Here is a 24331-nt window from a genome sequence, read left to right on the forward strand (position 1 = left end):
CCCAAAGTTTGTTACACATTAGAATCACCTGGGAAGCTTAAAAACCTTGAGGCCAAGATCACACTCCAGGCCAATTAAGTTAGGTTAGGGGTGGGTGGGGGGTAGGTGGTAGCAGTTTTTAAAGATCTCCAGGTGATTTCAATGTGTAGCAAAAGTTAGAACCCATTGCTGTAGAAATTAAATAAATCTGCAGCCTCCCCCCCCACCCTCCTTGCTTGAAAAGCTGAGGGCAAAGTGGAAGGAAAAGAGCAGTCTAGAGATTTAGAGTTTAAAGGAATTTGGCACAGAGCCCTTTTTATGCAGCTTTGAAACCCACAAAGGAGGTGAAGTCACACTTGTACGTTGAGACGTACGGGCTTAAACGGATCTCATCTCTGAAAACTAAATTTACTGAATAATGTACCCCTCTCCTGGGACATAAACTTTAACCTGAAATATGTAATAATTTTGAGATTCCTGCTATATGTATTTACACTTATTGACGATGTTTCAGAAGAATGTATGGCTCTGATAATAGCTTTGTAGCTTTTCACCAGCATTTAGGCATAATCTTATTTGTACAAATGAAGCAAATTTAGCTAAACTGGCGTATTTTCACAGCCTATAAATATCAATTGAATTTTTGATAACCTGAGGTTTTTGGAACATCCTCCAAGCAAGAGCAGCTATATGTGGAGAGTGACATCAGCAAGACAGCGGAATAAGGTGTCTCCGGCTTGCGTATCTCCCCACCCCTAACCATTGGGCATCCATCTACAGACAAAAGTTCCGTGGGAGTTGTGGGATCTGGCACCACATGCCAAGGGGCCTTAGAGGAGTCTTGGACCCTGCGCACTGGCAAGAAGACACTGAGACCTCGGTCCCATGGGAACCCGAAGTGGCTGTGAATCAGGTCTAACCCCTCTTGGCCGAGGTCTGGGAGCCCAGAGAACAATGTCTTAGACAATCAGCCACGGAAAAGGAAATATACCATTTTCAACAACACGGATGGACCATGAGGGCATTATGCCAAGTGAAATAAATCAGAGAAAGACAAATACTGTATGATGTCATTTACATGTGGAGTAAAAGAAAATGGAACTCAAAGAGACAGAGTAGAAAGGTGGTTGTCAGGGGCTGGGCAGGGGTGTGGGGGAAGTGCAGAGATGTTGGTCAAAGGGTAGAAATTTTAGTTGTAAGATGAATAAGTTCTGGGGATCTAATGTGCAGTACAGTGACTAAGTTGCTAAGAGAGTAGATCTTAAATGTTCTCACCACAAAAAAGCAATAGTAATTATGTGAGGTGATGGAGGTATTAACTAACCCTGCTGTGGTAATCATTTCGTAACATCTAAGAGTATCAAATCATTCCATTATAAACCTAAAACTCACACAGTGCTATATGTCAATTATATCTCAATAAGGCTGCGGGAAAAAGAGGCCAGCTTTATGTCCCACACATAAGCCTGACATGCGGCAGGTTCTCAATCGCTATTTATTGCACGAATACAAGGCCCACAGAGTTGGCGGTCTGGGAAGACGAATAGGATATGTACACGTTATGGCTTAGTGTCATCTGTAACCTGGGTTACAACAGTTTTCTTTTCTCCCAATAAGAATTGTGAGATCAATTTATAGTATTTCCACATTATAAGTTATATTTTGGGGCAAAAAAATCTTCATTTATAAAAACATTCAAGTTAGAGATGAATTTTTAAATGTTACTAAGAGAAACTATCCAAGTATCCAGCAGACATTAAAAAAATCCTTTAAGGTCGTAAGGCAGCACTGTCTAATAGGACTTTCTAAGATGATGGAAATGTTCTATTTCGGCATCGTCTAATATGGTAGCCAGTAGCCACATGTGCCTATTAAGGCCTTGAAACATGGCTAGTGTAACAGGGGAACTGAATTTTTAATTAAATTAAAATTTAATAGCCACATGGGCTAGTGGCTACCACAATGGACAAAATAGGCTTAAGGTAAGACCTTAATAAAGTACAAACCAACTTTTTTCCTGATATTCTAGATCTAGAAATTATTCTCTTGCTATTGTTTCTAAAACATTACTGTCAGAGATGACTTGCCAATCAAGCAATATCCACGCACTCTCCATGGCTTCATTATACCTGTATGTTGGCAAAAACATTATGAAAGTTCTTATCAGAGCTCTAAATTCTTTGAAAATGCCACGCAATTTTTAAATTGCTCAGATCATTTTCCCAGCCAACATTCTGAAAGCAAATTTTCTTTAGATATTTGAATGATGAGAGAATTTCTGAAGGGACAATCAATGAGGTCTTGAATCTTATATAGAGAATGTATCCTTAAATTTGTAATAATAGCTCAATCAGCTTGTTTTATTACAAGTTGAAACAGAAAAGGAAAAACTACAAAAAATTATTTGTTGTCAAATGTGTGAAATCGTCTAGAATATAGGGAAGGTAAGGTCATTCAACAAATATTTGAGCATCTTCTATGTGCAACTACACAAAAAATGTTTTCCTGTCAAGTGCAAGTAACAGCAAATTGATTTAGAAAAAGTTGCATGCAATAAGCGTTCTTAATTTATGTCAACTAAATATTCAAACCAAGGCCCCCATTTCCTTCATAATGTTGCAAAATTGTGTACTCTTTCTAAAAGGTATAAAAGAGAAGTAAACAGTTATAACATTTGCTGTGTTCAAGAATTAAGTAAAGAAAAAAACCAACACCAGATCTCTGGGAAAGAAAGCTTCAGCGGATGGAGTGGTAGTGTCTTTCAGTTTATCAGAGAGCACCAGCACAGAGTAGCAGCTGACAATCTCAGAGCACTCACGGCTGCAGGCAGCCTGCCCACGAGCTCAGCCTGAGCTGGCCCTGTGAACTTACCTGCCGAGTGCCCTGAAGATTTTATTTCTCTTTTATAACAATTTCTGAGTCAGAATTGGAACTAGATATGCTGTCACAAATGTAAAATCTACTTATTGTAAGAATGAAATCACATTTCTGCCTCTAAGTATTGACTTTTTCTTAGCTGGATAACCGAGGGAGCATTCTAACTGGAGCACCTGCTTGTTTGGCTGAGGTTTTCCCTCCACATAGCTGTGGGCACAAGCTTTCTACAATGCAAATCTCATTCTGTCGCCTCAAGCTTACAGCTAATTCATGGTGTTCCAGCGCCTAGAGGATGAAGTGTAAGCTCCTCAGTGGACCTCAAGAGCCCCACGGGCTGACTCGTGCCTACCCCTGCACCTCCTGCGCTGTCTGCCTGTCTTACGTTTAGCTGTTCCTCACTGCTCACTCCCTGGCAGCCTTCACTCTCTCTCCTGTGCCTTTGCTCACCCCATGTCCTTGGCTGAAATGCCTGGACGTCTCTCACTCCCCCAATTTGGCTGGTTCACTCTAATTCCCTTTCAAGACTATTCAGATACAGCTTTTACCACTGAGAAAGAAAAAAGCAGCCGTTGTCACCTGAGCTGGCCTAATTCTAGTAACTGGGCTGCGGTGCTCTCCCTCTGAGCGTGAACAAAGCCACTCTATCAGCTTGAGGATCGGGACAAAAAGTAAGAGCCCTCCATAACCAGGGCCGAGGGCAGACAGAAACAAGAATGCTCTACACCACAATAAGGGGCACACTTCCTCTCGCCGTGGCTTCTTCACCACGAGAGCTCCAGCTTCACCTTCGGGATCAAGAGACTCAATCCTAAATTGCTACTGCTTCTGACAGCACCAATTCCAGAGCAAAACTCTGGTTCTTTACAGTCTCCTCAGGTCTAAACTCCTCTCAACTCCCTCACTGAGATGCCCAGTGGGTCCTCAGGGCGTGCCTTCTCCCTCACTGCAACACGCCAAGGACCCCGCCTTTGTTCAAGCACAGATGTTCCTTATGGTCTTTGGCTGGAGGGCGTCGACACCAGAGGGCTTTCCTATCTGCTCCCAGGCTGGCTACACACCTTGCCTCCTCTGTTCCAGAGACGCAGCCTGTATTACATTGAAATTCTGTTCATCCATGCCTGTCTCCCTCTGGAGATGATGGGTCCCACAGGAACCAAGTCTTGTTCATTTTCTTTGTCTTATTAATTTTTAAGTCCTCAGTACCTGACAAAGAACCTAGGGCATAGGAAGTTCTCAGAAAGTGTTTACAGAATGAATGAAGTACGGCACACACTGCACATTACTCGCATCCAGGATTTAAAGAATGAATGAAGTACGGCACACACTGCACATTACTCGCATCCAGGATTTAAAGGTGGAGCTTCATGTAACGCATCATCATCTTATGACATTTTCAACTACAACCTCATCTGGTTAAAGAATGCAGTCTCGGGTTCTATGAGACCTAGTCCTACTCATCCCCTTGCTTCTGAATATTCCATTTTCTGAAGCATATGGGAAAACAAATTAACCTTAGCTTTGGAGAATGGACAGATTTAGACACACGTCAAGGTAGAAAAAGCTTTTGAAAAAAATCTAAACAAACTAAAAGTTTTCATAAGTCCATAAAAATGATGATAAAAATGCAGTATTGGAAGAAGCAAGCTGTTGACCATCAACACCGAGGAAAAGAGACAAAACATATCAAGTTTTACACGGCAAGACCTGTTCACAATGCATTAAATTCTTTTTCTCTGTTCCTTAGGGGAAAGAAGTGCATGACTCATTTGATTAACATCACAGAGGACACTAAGACCTCAAAGTAACTTTCTATATTGCATGGCTGATTTCCGCTAAGTTTTTGCCAACCTTTGACAAAAACCAAGAGTGGCTGTATTTTTTAGACTTCAGCAGCTTATAGACATTTGTAGCAAAATTTAAAAACTTAAAAAGAAATGTGAATGAGTAACTATTTAATTACTGCCCGGTTATACTATACATAAAAATTAAAGGGGCAGCCCCAGTGGCCTAGTGGTTAAGTGCAGCGTGCTCCGCTTTGGAGGCCCGGGTCTGGTTCCTGAGTGCGGACCTACGTCACTCATCTGTCAGTGGCCATGCTGTGGCGCCGGCTCACATAAAAAAGAGAAAGATTGGCAGCGGGTGTTAGCTCAGGGTGAATCTTCCTTAGCAAAAAACAAACAAACAAAACAAAAAACATTGAAAATATCAATAAAGTAACTTAATGGGCAAAAAGTTTTATGCAAAATATTTTATGTTCTTAAACTAATAAAGTGACTATGAAGCTACTGCCAATGCTAAGAAAAGACTGTATATATTTTAATTTTTCCTACTGTTCTCATCTTCTTTCTGTTATTCCTCCTAAAAGGCAAATATTTTATTTCCATGGCTTGAAAATTTACTATATTAAATATACTAGATTTTTACTTCTGACTTGCTATTGTGCTTAAGTGATACAAATCTAGCTTTAATAAGATATGTTTTTTAAAGATCTACTCTAGAGGAGCAAACAGGTATATATCATATACTATTATATATAATAAATGTGCTGTTCTCCTCATTAAATTATTCTCATTTAAAATACAGATAAAAACACACTAGTTAGTTTTTTAACAACTAACATTTACAATGTAACTATAAGATTCCTTTCATAAATAACATGTTTTATTTTCTACTAATTAAGAAGAAAAGACAAACCAGACTTACTTGATAATTATTACTCTACAAGGTTTAAAATGACTTAAAAAAGTAATTTTTCAGGGCTGGCCCTGTGGCCCAGTGGTTAAATTCGCATGCTCTGCTTTGGTGGCCCAGGGTCTTGCTGGTCTGGATCCTGGGTGCAGACATGGCACTGCTCATCAGGCCATGCTGAGGCGGTGTCCCACATAGCACAATCAGAAGGACCCACAACTAGAATATACAACTATGTACTGGGGGGCTTCAGGGAGAAGAAAAAAGAAAAAAAAAGAAGATAGGCAACAGTTGTTAGCTCAGGTGTCAATCTTTAAAAAAAACAAAAAGTAATTTTTCATAGATTTCACCTAGGACAAACGGAAATTTCTTAGACAAAACAAACCAATACTTTGTGCATTTATTTCATTGGCTTGGTCTACTTTGCCTGGAACATGCACAATAGAAATACGTATTAAAAAAATTAGTATCTTAATTCTGAAGAAAAAAAGGTTCTGAAATTATTATCTTTTTTTTTAGAAAGACTGGTCCTAAGCTAACATCTGTGCCCATCTGCCTCTACTTTGTATGTGGGATGCCGCCACAGCATGGCTTGATAAGCGGTACATAGGTCTGCACCTGGGATCTGAACCGGCAAACCCTGGGTTGCCAAAGTGGAGCACATGAACTTCACCATTACACCATTGGGCTGGTCCCCTGAGATTATTTTTAAGATGTGCCAAAGTCCATACCTGATTTCTTAATGATGAAAGAATGTATTCCTTTTCATACTGGGAGATTCTCATGTGAGTTTCTGGTGTATCACTGACTAGTGAGATCCATAAAATAAACCAAATGATTCCAACTATACCTTAAAATAGAAAAATAATAGTTAAAATTAAAATGCAACAACAGCAAGTTTTACATGCCTTGAAAAAATTATGCAACAATACACTCATTGTAAAATTGGTTTCAGCTTAGTTTTCATTTCAAGTTCCTCTCCAAATTCTTTAATAGGATAACTGCTATCTGTATTGTTTCCTATAAATTTTGAAGAGAACAACTTTTAACCACAAGACCCTGTCTATCAGGGTCTACCAGACAAATCTTTAAAAAAATAAACTTCCACAATCTATTATTTCCACAGGGACCTGTTTTTGTTTATTGATTTGTTTTTTGTTTTGATTGCAGATACAGTTCTGGCATGAAATGTCTATGTGGCAATCTAATTTACTAAAAATGTGTACCATCCTGCTAATGAAATTGAGAAACGAAGGCCCTGGGACTAAATACAAAGAAAAAAAGATTAAAACTACCAAGTGAGAGCACCTTACTTTGCTCGAGAAGAAATATTTTCAAAATACACATTTTAATAATATTCAACATAGTAATTTATTCAGTAGCAATTTCTATTGAGAAATATTCCAAAACTAACACCAGGTCTAACTCAGCTAGAGCCTTTCAACCATATCAAATTTAAAAACAAGTTATCAGTAAGTGTTTTAGAGCTTTGTGGTTTAGGAGGTGGTTATTTCAGTGAGTTAAAATATATATGTTTTTAACCAATTATTAGGCTACTATTACATTTTGGGTTTGTTACATTATAATTTAGGTTAAATTTTTGAATAAACTTACCAAAAAGGTAGAAGACATAAGTCCAATTCATATACAAGCAAATTATTCCAGAAAGAGGAAGAGAAACTACTGTTCCAAGCTGTGCTCCTAGAACAACAACAAAGACTTCATAAACTTTGGAGAGAGAGGAACAAAGAAGGGGCAGGTCTCCTGCTAAAAGAAGAAGCTAACAGATAATGGAGAAAAGAAAGAATGAATCAGATCCCACAGGAGGTGAATTAGTCACATGTAAACATAAACAATCCATTCTCTTAAAGGATTATTAAAAAACTCACAATACATAAAACATATACATTAATAAGTAGTTACCTCAGTTACAACTATGTAGCTATTGATGAATTAAAAGGCATCAATCAGTATAAGACCTCCTACATAATATGAGCTAGTAAAGCACAGTAGTCGTAAATGTGTTAGAAATCAGGTGTTTGGGGAAAGGTTCAAAGATGGTCTCTAAAGCTGATAAACATAACCTGCAGCATACTTGATGAAATAAGAATGAAGCTTCCAGTAATCTGATTTGCCCCAAATATATTACAAACAATTATTTCAGATAAACGAATAATAAAATTCATTTTAACCACCAAACACAAGACATCTTAGTAGGTACAGTGGGAGCTAAAATAATCAGACATTGTTTCTAGTCACAAGTTTTAGTCTTACATAGGAAATAAATATAAACAAATAATTATTATGTGTTAAGCGTCACTGAGCAATACGGAAGTTCAAACACGGGACAGATTTCCTCGGACTTCCAAAGGTCAGGGAAGGATCTCAGAGGTGGCAGCAGACTTTGAAAAGATGAGTAAGATTTGGTCTCATAGAAATAAGGTAAGAAAGAAGACTCAGAGGCAGATGTAACAGGATGAGCACAGGAAAGGAAGTAGGAAAGAGGGTGGGTTTGGGAATGTCACTTGGGCGCAGGAAAGGAATAGAAGGTAAAGGCTGGAAACATAGGTTGGATAGTTACTGAATATCTACTCCACGTCAGCCACTGTGTGCCGGGACCAGACTAGCTGAAACCAAGCAGTGAAGACTATAAAGAATCCTGGCCCCTGATTCATGCTTCGACTTTATTCAATATGTAAAGGGGGACCACAGATGGTACCTGTTCTTGGACTTATCATCACTTTCTCATGTCAATCTCTACATAGCTGCAAGAAGCACCTTTTTAAAATGTAAACTGGGTCGCGTCTCTCTCTTGATTGAAACCTCTGAAGCTCCCCCATTGTATTTTGGAAACAAAACACAACTACATTCCTTCCTGTGGCCTGAAAGGCCTGATATAATCTGGCTCTTGTCTGTCTCTCTAACCTCATCTTCTGCCATTATCCTCTTGATCCGTGATGTTCTAGCCACCCACAGTGGTTTTCACTTCTCTGAGACCTGTGTTATCTCCTGCCTGGGCCCTTGTACATGCTGTTCTGGTTGGCTGGAATGCTCTTCTCTCTGCGTAACTGGCTCCTCCTTATCCTTCAGATTTCAGTTTAGAGTCACCACAGAGAGTCACTGTATCTAAAAGTAGTCAGGTCAAAATATTTTCATTCAGTCTGTGATCTGGGAAAATTATAAATTCACATGTAAAGCTCATGCTATCTCACCCATAGATCAAAATGACGGCAAATAAATGCACAGGAAAAAGACGTATGAAGAGAGAGGCTGTGAGCCATGATATGCTCACTAAACAATCAAATTTAATCACAATTTAAGGAAAAAAGTGTTCAATTTTCCAGCTGTTGGACCAAAAAAAACAGCATCCTCTATACCAATATACGAAAATGCAACATGTTTTGAAACAAATGATGATGGACGGAGGAAATGAAATTAGTCAATTAAGCCACATTGCCCTATGTCACTGAGCCAAAGAGAAAAATTAATAAAGTTATGCCCCCAAAACCTTATTTTCCCCCAGAGGAGGCATCTGCCATTGCATGATCTGGTGTGCAGACACTTCTTCCCCGAGGCTGATATATACATAACAAGTTGTAGCAAACACTCTTACAAGAACAGTTATCTCACCTGCATATGAAATGCTAAGAAGCTTGCTTCTCTCAAGCGGGGGAGCCCAAGAAGACCACATGGCATGCATGGCTGGAAAAGTGACACCCTGAGGAGGGAAAAAGATATTTTTGATGAAATACAAGGTAGTTTTGTTAACGTTTTAAGTTCAGTTGAGTATTTTGTTGCAAGAGACATTTCTGGATAAAAGTCAAACTAGAATCAGGTTCCATGAAGTGAGATGTCTTCACACTGCTGAGTGAAAATGCCGCATACCGAAGTACTTTCCAAGTACCATAATGAAGCACTTTGAAAATCTGAACAAAGATCTGTGGATTCTCTCAACTGGTTTGAAGACTGCAAGGTAAGGGTTACAGTAAATCTAAAAGAACGTTACTCATTCACTTTATTAACGGCCTGAATGAAATGGGAATGTCACCAATACCTAACCTACTGAGCTAATACTTTGGGAAGCCAGTCCTGGTGGTCTAGTGGTTAAGATTCGGGCTCTCACCTCCACAGCCTGGGTTTCTTCCTGTTCTGCTCAGGTAACCACACCACCAGTCTGTCGGTTGTCATAGTGTGGCGGCTGCACGTTGCTGTGATGCTGAAAGCTGTGCCACCAGTATTTCAAATACCAGCAGGGTCACCCATGGTGGACAGGTTTCAGCGGAACTTCCAGACTAAGACAGACTAGGAAGAAGAACCTGGCCACCCACTTCTGAAAAAATTGGCCATGAAAACCGTGTAAACAGCAGTGGAGCATCATCTGATACAGTGCTGGAAGGTGGGAGGATGCTGCAAAAGACCAGGCGGGGTTCTGCTCTGCTGGACACAGGGTCGCTAAGTGTCAGAATCCACTCGATGGCACTAACAACAACACTGTGGGATACTGGAATAAAATTCAAATTGACCTCAATCAACAGGAAAAATGGTCCTACCAAAAAAAGGGTGAATTCAATTGAGTGTTTATAGTCTTTTTTTGTTTTTTCTAGTGATAACTAGCCTAGTAAATGCCAATTACTCATGTGGAGAGGCAATGGAGCAGTGTGGGCAGGGAGGCTCAACGAGACTTGGGAGAGGAGCAGATGCTGCAGGAGTGGAAGGAAGAGGTTTTGGCAAATTCGAAGCAGAGGTTCGTAGCTCTCCTCGGCCGCTCACTAACTGTGGCTCAGATAGATTAGTTACCTTCCTTGAACTTCAGGTTCTTTATCTGTAAAACAGATAATACTCTATCTTGCATGACTGTCGTAAAGATAAATGATGGGAAGTGCTATCATAAATGGAGAGAATAAGTGCTTTAATACTTTGTACTTTCTGCTGATTCTTTCAAAAACAAAAAAAGAAAAAAGAAATACTAATGGAAGGCAAAAATGATTTAGGCAGCACTGCAACTCGATAAGAATCTGTATCATGGAGCATCCACAGGATGAGTCATTAGAGAATAAAGCATAAGATGTTCAGAAATGTCCACAGAGATTCTGTTGTTTACAGACAATGCAGGCATATTTATGATGCTAGTGATGAAAGTGATGAGTTAGATGCTAGTGATGAAAGATGCTGACCTAAGTTCATGAATCAGGCGATGTACATGTGATACATACTGGAAGAATGGAGAAAGATGAAAGAACCGAAGAATAAACACAACTTAAATTCTATTTGGAAATAAAATGGTCACTTGAGATAGCAGTTGTAATATAATCAACATATTATAATGCTAAATTAGTGGCATAAACAGGAAGCTAAAATATGGGAATACATTCAGCAAGGAGATTCCAATATCTGGGTCAGAGAAAATATACTACAATTAAGTATATTTTACTCAGGTGAGAAGAGGAAGCTGGTAATAGAGGGGTTTTTTATCTTGTAGTCAAGAGGGTTTATTTAGTACACCTCTGTTTGGTAAGGACAAAATAAGAACGTTCAGATGAGTGACCAAAGCTTAAATTGAAATAGCACTTGGCAATTTCCAAAGTATTCTAGCAATCCTCACCCCACCTGAGCTGGGACCGAGGATGCGGCAGGCGCTTAGTCCCAATTTTAAAACTGACAGAACTGAGGTCTAGAGACTAGGACCCACCTAAGCTTTCACCCTTACATACAGTGGAGTTATTACTCAAACTCTGATTTTATGACTCCAGTCAGTGTTTTTCCAACACCGCACGAGACCCTGTTACCTAAAATAATCTTGCTATACACAAAACCCAGAGGTCACTATCTTGCTTGGGTAAAGAAATGTTAAGAGAGAGCAAAAGAAACCTACGGCTCAGTTTCACGGGTAGAAGTTCAAAGTTAGAAACAAAAAAAGATCATTATTTAAAGATGGAGGTACACACGATGAAATGCAAAACAGAAGTGGAAAGGAAAAGAAAGATAAGGAATTTAAAACATTTTAAATAAAAATCTTAGAAAGAGAGGAAAAAGAGATAAAAATGAATAAAAACAATTCTAAAAGCAGCAGAAAGGCCAGAAGAATCACAGAACTAAAGAAAGACAGTTACATAAAATGACAAATTGTTTGTCTCTAGGACCAGAAAAAAGAACAAATGATAAAGAAGAAGTTCTATGAATAACAACAAATGTAAAGGTAAGACAAGGCAATTCAACAATCTATTGTGTAAATATGTTTAGATCTGAGCAATCAATGATCGAGCAGAGATAAACTGTGACAAAAGTTCAAGAGGTTAAGGATGGTCTCTCTCACTATTTTAATAGGGGCTTATTTTCTTGTCTCCTGAGGGAGGAAAGAGTAGGGAAAGCTGTGAAGTGTTCCCTGGAACATGTTTGCTCTAGTCTTCCAGCAAAGCCTCCAACTTTGGGGTGCTCCTGATGTGGATCAAGGCTGCCCCAGGTAGAGAAGCCCAGGGCATCCTCACCTACATGCCAATCTATATGACCCGATGGATTTTATGGTGTGGATTAAGGCTGCCCCAGGGAGAGAAACCCAGGGCATCCTCACTTACATGCTGATCTATATGATCAGATTCATATCTAAAGTTATATGACCGCACAATAACCAGACCCCATCTGCACTGAAATCATTTAATGACTTTTTACATCATCTTTTCTTTTTCCAGTAAAAATAAGTCACGTACCCCTGCCTTATAAATTTAGCCCTAACCCTCAACTCAGGGCAGCAGCTCTTTACTGCCCATGGGTCTGTCCCCACGCTATTCCACACGATTTTCTAAATAAAAGAGCACTACTGGCAGACCTTGAGAGTCCAAGAAATCTTTCTTTCGATTCTTCAGCTTGCCGTCCGCACATCATTTCTGGTGGCCCGAACGGGGATCTTGCTTCATCGGCTTGTGAGCTGGAGTTCTGGTAAGTGCCCTTTTCTTCCTTGTGCCTTTCTCTTTTTCAAGGATGGATCTAAATTCACTTCTTCATTGGGAACTTTCTTGGACAGCTGTATGAATCCACGTTTGCTGCCCATGGCTACTCTATGGGACAAATCGTGGCATTCAGCTTGAAGAGAATCAGTACCTTAAGCCTCAGGGTGATGTAGAATGAATTAATCCATTCCTTCCTGACTCTGTCTCTAATATATAAATTTTACGTGGGCACGGGTCAACCACTTAAGTCATTAGGATGGTCGCCAATCTCCAAGATTCCTGTGGAAAGTTTCTTTTCCTAAGGCTGGATTGGTATCCCTCCCTATGCTCCTGACCACATTCTGAACTGCGGGAAAGTCCCAATTGGGATTACGGTTCAAGGAAAGTACCAAACTCTAACCTTTGCTTGAGTATGGGAACCGGTTCTTGGGAGAATGGCTTCAGGCTGCAATTGGGTAGAATGTCCCCCAGACTGGCGGAAAATTCCTCACTGTTTTTCTCTATCCTTTTATCTTGGGGACCATTTACCAGGCACCTATTACTGCCAGGCAGAATAGGGAAGATGTTCAAGGGATGCCCCCATCATCCCTTGCTACAGGAACCCCACTGGGGGGATTTTCAAGGTAATGGTTCCTTTTCTCTCTGGGATGATTCACCAGGCACCTATTCCTGCCAGGCAGAATAGGGAAGATGTTCAAGGGATGCCCCCATCATCCCTTGCTACAGGAACCCCACTGGGGGGATTTTCAAGGTAATGGCTCCTTTTCTTTCATCTCTCTTAAAGTTCTCCTTTTCTCTCGGGGACCATTCACCAGGCACCTGTTACTGCCAGGCATAACAGGGAAGGTATACAAAGGATGCAATGCCAGGGGACGCCCCCATCACCCCTTGCTATAGGAACCCCATAGTAGGAACAATGGTAGGACGCTGCCCTAGGTTCGGGGGGATTTTCAAGGTAATGGACCCGTTTCTTTCATCTCTCTTAGAGTTACAACGGCCATTTTGGTCTCCTTTTGAGCTTTGCAACCAGGAAACAAAGAAATCTTTAAAGAGTCAAAGGCTCCACCCCTGGGAGCCCCAACTTTGGGTTTCCGGGCCTGATCACCCCGGTGACCCCAAGTGGGGTGCCCTCTCTTGATGGTTGACTCAGAGTATTTTAGTCAACTACTGAGTTGGCTATGAAGGTAGGAGACCTGTGATTTATTCTGTGAACTGTCATGCTAGGATAGTGTGCCCCAGCATGGGAACTGTTGTGTGAGTCTTATCTTGATAACCCTCAGGAAGAGGCCATGAGGGTGAGGTCTGATCTCTTCTTTTCCTTTCTTTGTCTGTTTTGTTTATCATCTCTGTTGTTACCAAGGCAAGGTTAAGTTCAGGCTGGACGTGACCAGAACCTGGACCTTCTGTAAAATCGAAAACTTGAGAACATTTTGTCAGGGACTTAACTCTCAACCCTGGCACTGGGAGCCCCGGCCTCCAGCCAGTTCCAGGCCTTTGCCTCCTGCTTCCCTGCCTCAACCGTGCTGGCTCAGGGACAAAGTGCCCTGGCTAAGTGGGACTTGACTAAATCTTATAACTATGTTGACACCTGCAATCGGGCTCTGCACCCTTCTCCAGTCCACTGTCAGTCGGACACTGGCTTTACTGCCATGAGGAACGCCGTAAGCATCCCCAGAGACTCACCACTCGGGTGCATTCTAACTAATTGGAAACACTTTCAATTGCATGGGTTATGCCCCAGAAACTCCAGCCGGGAGAAAACTTGAGGGGTTTCTCTGTGCCTTTACGATGTAGTTGGACAGGTAGATCAACCTAGAATGTCATTCAAGTTACAATCCAGTTTCTAGGAAATCAAGAGCAACTGTCCTTAAAAATCCTTTCAAGACTGGAAATACAGCTCTAGAGGCAGTTCAGATTCCACCCAGTTCCTTTATCTCGAAAAAGGATTATCATCTCCCCTCTCTAGGAACTACTACCTAGCCCATCACTAATTCCTAAGACTTAAAAAAAAAAAAGGGGTGGGGAGGAAAAAAACAGCCATAAGTGTGCCCTTGCCAAAAAATCGAGCATCTTGAGTATCTTCTCCACAAATATTGGTAAAACAATAGCCGTGCAGTCTCTGTATACGTGTGTCTATATGTATGTTATATGTGTGATATTTTACCTCGGGATGGTATGGCCAAAATTAAGAGCTCTGTTTAATTGGCTTAAAGTAAGTGCTTACATAAATTCTAAATGTAGGAGAAATTAATCCAATGTCCTTCAAGTTAACGTGATGTGAATTAATCTTTGGTAAATGAAAGTTTGTTTAAGTTTGTTGGTTTGATTGAAAATAGTCTTGCTGTCAGAGCTGCTGGTATTTGCATATGATGCAGGCATGCAGCCTGGGTTTACTAGTCAAATAAGTTCACGTTGTCTGTTAGAAATTTGTAAGCAAAATAATAGCTTTAAATGAGGACCAGTTTTGTCTAATGTCTCATGACGTTTTCGTAGGTAATCTGAACATAATTGTTGGAAACAAATAATTTAAATAGATAAAAGTGGGTACAATATCTGTTTTATGGTCTGTATACTTGGGGGGAAAAAAAGAGCTTCCAAATTCTTTTTGATAGCAATCTTGAGTTTTGCCAAGTTAAGTTAAATGATAAAAATCTGAGTATCTGGGTCATCTTTGGATTGGATAGAACACAAACATTATTGCTAAACATATCTAAGTTATCTACTTTTGGCTTCTTATTGCAGAGAGGCTAAAAGTCTTTGGGTCTGTTACTGTAAAGCGGCGTGTTTCCAGAAATTATGAAGTGTTTAGAATGCTGATATAAAAGACAATTCGTAATTGCTTACCTTTTTAGCGTCCACTAGGGTCTGTTAAGGGTTAAAAGTTCTAATTAACATATATAACTGAAGCTACTGGAAATTAATAAGGAAAACAGCTCTGTATTCAAGGAAAGTTAAAATGTATGTTTTCAGTAAGGAGGGTATAAAGAATGGAAGTATTTTTGTTTGTTGGGTTAAGAAAGATAAATTTGTCCTAATGTACTAGAAGGGAAGAAAGCAAGCATGGGACAAATTCTGAAGGCAAAAGAAAGTTGAGGAAGGTTTGTGAAAGAGAAATTCAGAAAGGAGTTTTACGCCTGCTCAAGTAGACTAAGATTAAAGTAAATCTAATTAAGTAAATGAGTTTTAATGTTAAAAATAAGCTGGTGCAGAAATTAAAATTTGGTTTTCTCTCGAAGGATAATTTTCTTGAACTTTTGGCCTGCTCTAACTCTACCTAAGAGATAAAAATCTATGTTTTGTTAAAATAATTTCCTATATTCAGAAAGAAAGAGGTCTCTCCTAAAATTTTTTGACTGTGTTGTTTGCTCTTGACTGTTTCTGTTGTCTCTTTGAATGGATACCTGAGCATTGTTTCACAGTGAGTGTTGTTTCCTATCTGAACGAGTGTTTTAAAAACTTTTGATATTTTTGACAAGCTTCTCCCTCAAAAATATTCACATTCTGAATGAAGGCTTTCTTTTGACCTGGTGGATGGAAGAAAAATTTCTCTGAGGATTTTCAGAGGGCCCCTGAGACTTCTCAAAGAAATTTGTTCTCTCTCTTTCTATAAGGAGGAAAATACTAAACTAATTAGGCTTATTTGGTCTATTAAACTACATGGGAAGCATTGTCAGATAAGTGATGATAAACTTCCTTAGGTGGTATTATGTGGGTAAATGCTATTAATACAGGTGTCTTAAAATTATATAGCATTCCTAAAATTCTGATCTGTCCTGGTTATCAGTCATAATTCTAGCTATTATCTAGAAGTGTTGTATGTCACAGAAGTAGCTAAGTTTCTTTGTCAATTGCCCTTTTGAGTCTTTTGTCATTTGCAGATAGTTGCTGTTTTACTCTGATGCTTTTTGCTTTTGCCAATATTTTTTGTCTTCAGAGAAATTCCTGGAAAGGATTCTGACACAAGGTTCTAAACTACAGGTTTATGATAAACTTTCAGATTATAAAACTGAACTGGGTAAGAAATTAGAGAATTCTAACGGAGAAACTGAGCTCATAGACCTGCTAACAGAAGATTAAGTTCAAGAATTGATTATACAGGACTGTGTGAACTGATGAGGATGATTATAATTTTTTTATGACTTCTGTTGGAAATATTGTTGAGTTTTGATTTCTCAGATTTAAGGAAATCTTTTCTCTTATGCTAACTATGACTTACAGCAATTTAGTGAAATTATACCTTTATGAGCAAAACTGAAACATTTATCTTTTTCTCCCTACCTGATCCCTCCAGAATTTGGAAACTCTTTGTGAGTATGATTATTTCGTGGTAAGATAGTTATTGCATAAGTTCACTAAGAATCTGTTCTCCTTATAACAGGACACATTGGTTATCTTACCAAAGCTTTGACTGGAATGTCATATTTGAGAGAAACATACAGGCTCAGACATGACAAGACAGCTTTTCAGGAACAAAGATTGGACTTTCTGGAAATAAAGCCACTTGGAAATATGGGCCTGGTACCTTGTTTACAGAGATTCTTGCAATCTTGCCTGGTAAGTAAGGAAGCTTGCTTATCTGGCAGGTGCAAGGAACCTCAGAATATTTTGGGGGACCTCGAGAAGAGAGGAGTCCACCCAAACTTGTAGGTATTGCAGGCAAAATCTGATGGCAAGTCCTTGGCTTGGCTTTTCTGGCCTCGAGAGGCCTTTACAGTTCAATCTGAGATTCCTCATAAAAAAATTCCAGCAAAGCAGATTTAAAAGAGCCTGTATAATCAATTGCTATTCTTGCTGCACTTATGTAAATACTTGGATCAAGTTTTATTGAAACTACACTTATTTTGCAAACCAGTTAATCTTAATTTGCCTATCTTTTGTAAAAATGAGGGTGATTTTAGAGAGAAAAAATTATGTTTCAGCAGAAGCTATAGTACGCATTCATGGATATTAGATTCTAGCTCTTCTTTTCTACAAGATTCATCTATTACTAATCATAATGTCTCCTTGTGGCCATCCATCTCTGATACCTGGGAGCTCCCTGGCCACAATCAAACCTTTTCCTTCAATACTACTGCCCAAATACTAACTAGATTGGCCTTGTCACAGGTGGATCATAAACAACAAGTTCCAAAGGTAAAGTCCCCAACTTATCGATACACACAGGATGGACTATATCAAATTTGGGACGAATATATTTGTCTCACTCCTATTAGTGGTCAACTCAGTCAAAAGGCCACTCTATGTTGGGAACAAACCAATCACACCTGTGACACATGGCCTAATAGCACCTGACCTATGGGGAAAATTCCCCGTTACATGTGTTCTCATATCATAGCCTTAAAAAAATACTGATTGGTTTGGGCCTGACTGGGATAGGCGGCCCAGCATACGTTGGTTAGCCCCTAATGGCACTCAGTAGTTATGTGGCTCCCACTTATGGCCTTGGCTACCACCTGGATGGATTGGACGATGCCCCCTAGGCTTCGTCTGGATGCAGGGTAGAACTACATTTACTATATCTCCTCCTGCTAACCTACCCAACCTGCAACAGCACTGGACCTGCTCTGTCTTCCACTGTTTCACCTCCTGGACCACCTCTCGTCAAACGATTCTCTCGTCTCCAGAGGATCTGTACACCTTGTCAGCCTTGGACTCCACGGGTGCAGCCTTCCGGTCCTCTGAACCTCCTTCCTATACCTATGGCCCCATTTAGGGACAGCTCTACGACTTTGTACAGCCGGAAGTAGTTACAGAAGATTGACCATCATCCATATCCCCAAAAGATTTCGGGGCCAAATGGGTTCAGGGGGGATTTTATGATGTGGATCAAGGTTGCCCCAGGGAGAGAAGCCCAAGGTGACCTGGCCTACATGCCAATCTATATGACCCGATGGATTTTATGGTGTGGATTAAGGCTGCCCCAGGTAGAGAAGCCCAAGGTGACCTGGCCTACATGCCGAACTATATGACCCGGTGGATTTTTATGTTATGAATTAGGGCTGCCCCAGGGAGAGAAGCCCAGGGCATCCTCACTTACATGCTGATCTATATGATCAGATTCGTATCTAAAGTTATACGACCGCACAATAACCAGACCCCATCTGCACTGAAATCATTTAATGACTTTTTACATCATCTTTTCTTTTTCCAGTAAAAATAAGTCACGTACCCCTGCCTTATAAATTTAGCCCTAACCCTCAACTCAGGGCAGCAGCTCTTTACTGCCCATGGGTCTGTCCCCATGCTATTCCACACTATTTTCTAAATAAAAGAGCACTACTGCCAGACCTTGAGAGTCCAAGAAATTTTTCTTTCGACTTCTCGGCTCACCGTCCCCGCATCACTCCCACTTGAGACTTCACTGACCACACACAAAACCTACTTGGGTTATTTTCTAGTTAATCATTTTTCTAATTAAAGAATAAATCCCTGTTATCCTCCAATGTCAATTTTAGGTTCATATTCGTACCAAAGAATGGGCAAGGAGATGATATAGGGTAAGAAGAAAAACAAAAGAGAGAAAAAAATTACCTCTCCAAGTCCTTCTAGTGCTCTGAGCACAACGAGAGCTCCAACTCCAAAATCTGCGGCAATGGGCGTGAACAGGGTGAAGACAGCAGTGCCAAGGATCCCAAACCCCAGCAGCCGCTTCCCCCCGACTTTGCGAGCAATGTAGCCCCCGGGAACCTGCGTGACGATGTAGCCGTAAAAGAAGGAGCCGAGAATCCACCCCTGGGTCTCTGCATCCCACTGGTACCTTTTACCCTAGAAAGAGCAGCAGGAGAAAAACCAGCTTTTAAGACCTTTACTAAACAGCTTCTTTCTTTCACTGGCATGTAAGTACACATACACGCAATTCTGAAGCACCGTTTTAGACTGAAGCACGTGCAAACTTTCCACTCGGCAGGTAAGTCACCATGACACAGACATGCAGTTTCCAGGACTGAATGGGGAATAACTGAAAGCTATAAACCTCAGGAAGGCCTGCTATTTTATAAGCTAGGCTATCAAATGAGTTGTAGAGGCTTTGTAGGGACCACGACCAACAAGCCTCAAACAAGAGGGACAGGCTTAATGCAGAAAGCTACTAAACAGGGGACTGAAGTGGCTGAACCAGGCTTGTGAGACAGGCCTGGGTTCAAGCCCAGCTCTATTCCTTACTGGACTTGTGATCTGGGAAGAACAAATGACAAAGGCACATGAAAGCAGGCCTGACACACTAAGGGTTCACTTAATGTTGGCTATTAGTATGCATAGATATAGATCATTAATATCTCCCCCATTTCAGACCCAGCACTTGAAGAAGCATATAGAACAATACAAAAGGGCAAGAATTTAAACAAAGCCATAAACTTCCCCTGACTAGGAAATGTCCTTGAATTAGCAGCAGCACATACTAAGGTAATAGTGAAGATTTAGGGACTGATCTGAATATCTGACATCTTTAACACCTGGAGCTGTATAATCGAGCCAAGGTGTCAAGAACTGTTCCAGGATTTCTTTCTATTGTTGACACAAGGCAGGTGAAGAAAAGGAGCTGGATCAGCAAAGCTCTCGCCAAAGGGAGAGACACAAAGCAAATCCTTAATTATCCTTGTTTAGCTACCAATTTGTGGCTCATCCGTAGTACTCTAGGACTGCATGAACTGTCCAGCAATTACAGGTCACGGGGTGGAGTGGGGAAAGTGGGTGACATGCACCCAAATATGTATTCAGCTACGGTACTGAAGTCAGACATAAGCATTCTTGACAAGTCATTATTTTGTCTGTGTGCTCGTCTGGGAGAAAACCTCTTCCCTGCCTGACGCTCTTGTTTGTAAAGGGCGGAGGAGACATGCCCAAGTGTGATCCATTCCTCTGCAAGCACCCACAATGGACGAAAACAGACTCGTAACAAAGGACACAAGTCCTTCTCTCTGTACTGTCTCCTCGTGTGATAAGCAAAATAAAATACTTCAAGATTGTAAAGTTCAATTTTGAACAAATGATAAACGCACACTTATCAATTCCACTATAACATGAGGCAGGCAAAATGATTTAAGTAGCTTAGGTTCGGCATGTGTAAATTTTGGAAAAGAATGCCCCCATTCTTATCTTTCATTCTGCAGTTGAGATGATCTAAGCTGTCCTTCCACAGGAATCTTGTAAGTAAAACAGGTACTAAAATAATAGTCCTACAAAAACTATTTAGCAACATCTAAAACAACCCAATTTTCTGGTTATGCCAAACAGGTTTTTCCAAATTCTCTTCAAGGATGGTATGTTAATAGAAGAAAGTGAAAAACAACTTTCAAAATGTGCGTTACAGCACAGCCACAGGAGCTATAGTGACAAGTTACTGTTCAACCAGATGCCGGGAAAACACAAAAGACAGCGCCTCAGAGGGGACATGAAGAAAGTGTTCGTGGTTTCTGGAGGATACAGAAAGGCCTTTCAATACCTTTACTTGGACGTATTTTAGGATTAAGATTGTTTGCTTAAAAAATATCACTTACCGTTTGCCTACGAAGGATTTTCACGGGAGCAGAATGCTCTGCACACTCCTTGGAAGTTACGTTATCTGCTGAAGTCGTATTTGAATCGACCATATCCACCAGCGCAACACTCAGATTCACACGCAACGCGTAGAGAACAAAGAACCCAAAAAAGGCCAAAACTGCTAAGTTGTAACGAGCAGAGCAGCACACCGGAGCTGAAAGAAAGATTAGGGGAAAACTCTCATTAAAAGAATAACAGATGATACTCTCCAAATCACTGAAAGATGACCTTTCAGAAGTGCACAAATTCATAAACCATGAATATTTTTCTGAGAATATTCTCAGATTAAGCATATCTAAAAACATTTATCAGAGAGAATCTGTTCCCAGTATCTGTAGTTTTGATACACATTTAAGACACGAGAGCCTGACCTGTAAGACAGTTTCTTAAAACTAGGAGGCAGGAACTTTATGAACTCTGCTCAGAAAAATCTCCATTCCAGAGTCAAAACTGAATCCCCAGTTTCTGTTGGCTGGCAAAATATGAGAAAGTAGGTAAGGGGGTTTAATGGCATCATTATTTCTGAAAAACTCTCTAAAACATGGCCAGTAAGTACTCGAGTGCTCACTATAGCACAGCACGTGTACTGCTGACCATGGGTTGGTGGCCAGCCCACCATAAACATAGCACAGCACACAAAATGCACAGCCGAAGCTAGCGCACGAAAACCCTCTCCACAAATTCTTACCTTGAAAAGTATCCTCAGAGGCTGGGCTTGAATCAGAAGCCATGATTAATAGTTAGGGCTCTCCTAAACTAAATGTGTTTAAGAATCCAGAAGCAAACTTGCAGAATCTACGACAGTTGCAACTTCTGTGACAGTTGCTCAGTTGATCATGCTTAAAGGGCCCCGAGCAAAAAGGAAAATAAGGGAATGCACCACAACAATGGAAAGGGGAGGCAGAGCAGGCTGGAGGGACCAATGAGAGAAGGACCACGTGAGAGGAGGAGCCTGACTTATTTTTTACTCTAAATATAACTTTAATCTTATGCATATATTTTCTTTTCTCTTCTTTTACTGAGTTGCAGAAATGACGAGGGGATGGGACTTCAGGAAGCTGACTAGTGTGACAGACCCCTTAGTGACAAAGAGAAAGCGGCTAATCCAGGGTCTTACACCTTTAAGTGTGGTAAACACAGAGTGTTTGGTAAGTAGCTGTTGAAAGGTACGAACACCTATTTCATTTAGTAATAAGTTAAAGTTAAATACATATATATGAATATATTTGTGCTTTTATTTGGAAATGACATAGTAACATTATACATGTGTGTTCTCTCCTACTCAGGAATCCTTGTGATTTCACTCGCCCAACCTCAAACATGAGTACATTTTTCAGAGTACAAAGGTCTCGGTAACCTTTCAGACTGAAGCGTTAATGAATAAGGCACAACTATATTTAGGGATATGTTAATATACTATGATCTAACTCACTTTTCTACCAACCCTCACACACTTAACAACTGCTGTCACTGTTTCCCCTCTGTGCCAGATTTACATCTTTAACAGAGAACTTTTCCTCTGGCACTCTTGACTTCTTCCTTAGCGGGGCGGCTATCAGAGTGACGGCACTATCGCCACAGTTAGGTCCAGGCCTGTGAGAACAGGGTTTCTGAGGCTCTATTCACACTGTGTGCGTTATCTGAATCTAGACACATTTGCTCTCTGCTCCAGCCGAATGGGTAGCTGTCTAGTTCAGGACAGTCCGGATACTGCAAGGCATGCTTTATAGGAGAGCACAGTTCTTTATCATCGCTCTGTGTCAGACAATAATGCACAGAGTGTGGTCTGGGGTCTCACAATCTTGGCAAATTTGGGCACTTAAAATGTGTTACTTTGAGTAATTTGGAGCAAGAAAAATCCAGATTTACACACCGTCTGCTTCGCTAAGGTACTATTTACAAAGCTCATTACCTACCTCAGCAGAGGAGTGATGAGAGATTTTTGGTGTCAAGAGCTTCTCTGGGTGCTGCGTGGAGACGACAAAGGGGGAGAAGTGTGACAGGCGGTGGGGGATGCAGACCCAGGGAGATCACTTCAGCGACTATTGTAGTTTTCCAGGTCAAGACAAGGGTGGCTTAAACTAGAATGAGGCAGAGGCCATGGAGATAAATGGGCAGATTTGAGATAAAATTTAAAGGCAGAACTGACGGCCTTGCCTACATATTAGATGTGGGAGTAGGTGAGAGGGAGGGGTGGAGTTATCAGAAATTCTTTTTCTAAACACTTTATTTTATGCTACTCTGACTTGAAAGGTTTTACTCCATTCTGTCCCTATTTGCAGTGACCTTGTTTTACTGTATGCTATCAGTTTCTCCCCATGTGATGCTTGATTTGGACTACGATATGATTATCATGTGAATAGGATGTGGGGCTAGAAGCTTGAGAAGCGAAGGGAAGGTAAGCAAAATGATGTCAATTACTCGTGATATTACCTGAAAGTCTCACCTAGAAAAAGCTATGAATTGGGCAGCTTTAACTTTTTGGGGCACAGTCAAAAATCAGAAAATAAAAAGCCAATATAGATGTCAAAGTATATGACTATGCGGTTTCAAGAAATATTAAAAATAAATGACTTCTAGCTTTATAAGAATGGTTGTTGATTACAGATCAGTCAGAAAGATTTCATTTCAAGAAAGTATGGTGACAGAGCAAAACATGTCTGACTCTGGATCATGTTTGCAGTTGGTCCAACATAAGCATGCTTGCGTGACGAAGAGAACAGCCATTAAGCATCCGCCACATTGAAATCGAGTTCAAAGCAAAACCATGCTTGCGTAACGAACAGAGCACCCATCCAAACATCAGCTGCTAAAATATGGTATAAACTTAGGAATGTGGAATGGGCGTAGCTGAAAGGACACAGGCTAATTTCGGGTGAAGCAGGCCCAGGAGTGAATTTCAGTTCTAACTTTCACTGGCAGTGTGTCTTTGGGGAAGTGACTTACTACTTTTCACTTTCAGGTTGCTCAGCTCTAAAGTGAGGCGACCAGCATCCACCTCACTGGGTTGTGGTGGATTAAATGAAATGGTGTAGGGCAGTAGAGTAGACACTCAGGAAAGGGAGTTCCTTTCCTGTTCACCCTGGACAAAGTTATACCAATAAAAGAAGCTGCTACATACGTGTCTAACAAGGGACAAAAGAGTCACATTAATTTGCCTGTGTGTGTGTGTGTGTGTGTGTGTGTGTGTGAGGGCCTCTTGGAGAAAACATTTGCACAAAGTCTTCATCAATGAACGTGAAGTGACCAGGCAGGTGAGAGGAGGGAGAGCAATACAAGAAAGGCAGCAGCAGGTACAGAAGGAG

The 24331-nt window shown here is 40.6% G+C and overlaps 1 protein-coding gene and 1 long non-coding RNA gene across 13 annotated transcripts in view; one reads left to right on the forward strand and one right to left on the reverse strand.

Annotated features, from left to right (window-relative positions):
* SLC17A5 (solute carrier family 17 member 5) overlaps positions 1 to 24331 on the reverse strand; it is a 69672-nt gene that overhangs the window by 39683 nt on the left and 5658 nt on the right. For 7 of the 12 annotated variants that reach the window (XR_011522501.1, XM_070558948.1, XM_070558940.1 and 4 more), the window contains exons 2-6: positions 20984 to 21180; positions 19020 to 19253; positions 9175 to 9262; positions 7159 to 7245; positions 6276 to 6394 (exon numbers count right to left, since the gene is read on the reverse strand). Coding sequence is in view for 9 of the 12 variants with exons in the window: in XM_070558948.1 (XP_070415049.1) it covers positions 6276 to 6394; positions 7159 to 7245; positions 9175 to 9262; positions 19020 to 19253; positions 20984 to 21180 (725 nt within the window). In the remaining 3 variants the exon portion in view is untranslated. Of the gene's footprint in view, positions 1 to 6275; positions 6395 to 7158; positions 7246 to 9174; positions 9263 to 19019; positions 19254 to 20983; positions 21181 to 21714; positions 21920 to 24331 lie in introns of those variants that run through there. The other 5 variants (XR_011522502.1, XR_011522503.1, XM_070558941.1 and 2 more) reach the window with 2 other exon arrangements.
* LOC139073599 (uncharacterized) lies at positions 22041 to 24155 on the forward strand. Its single transcript, XR_011522504.1, has 3 exons — positions 22041 to 22174; positions 23309 to 23424; positions 23710 to 24155. It is a non-coding gene; the product is annotated as an uncharacterized lncRNA (long non-coding RNA).

This window comes from Equus przewalskii, chromosome 9 (genome assembly GCF_037783145.1).
Source record: "Equus przewalskii isolate Varuska chromosome 9, EquPr2, whole genome shotgun sequence".
Lineage (NCBI taxonomy): Eukaryota > Metazoa > Chordata > Mammalia > Perissodactyla > Equidae > Equus > Equus przewalskii.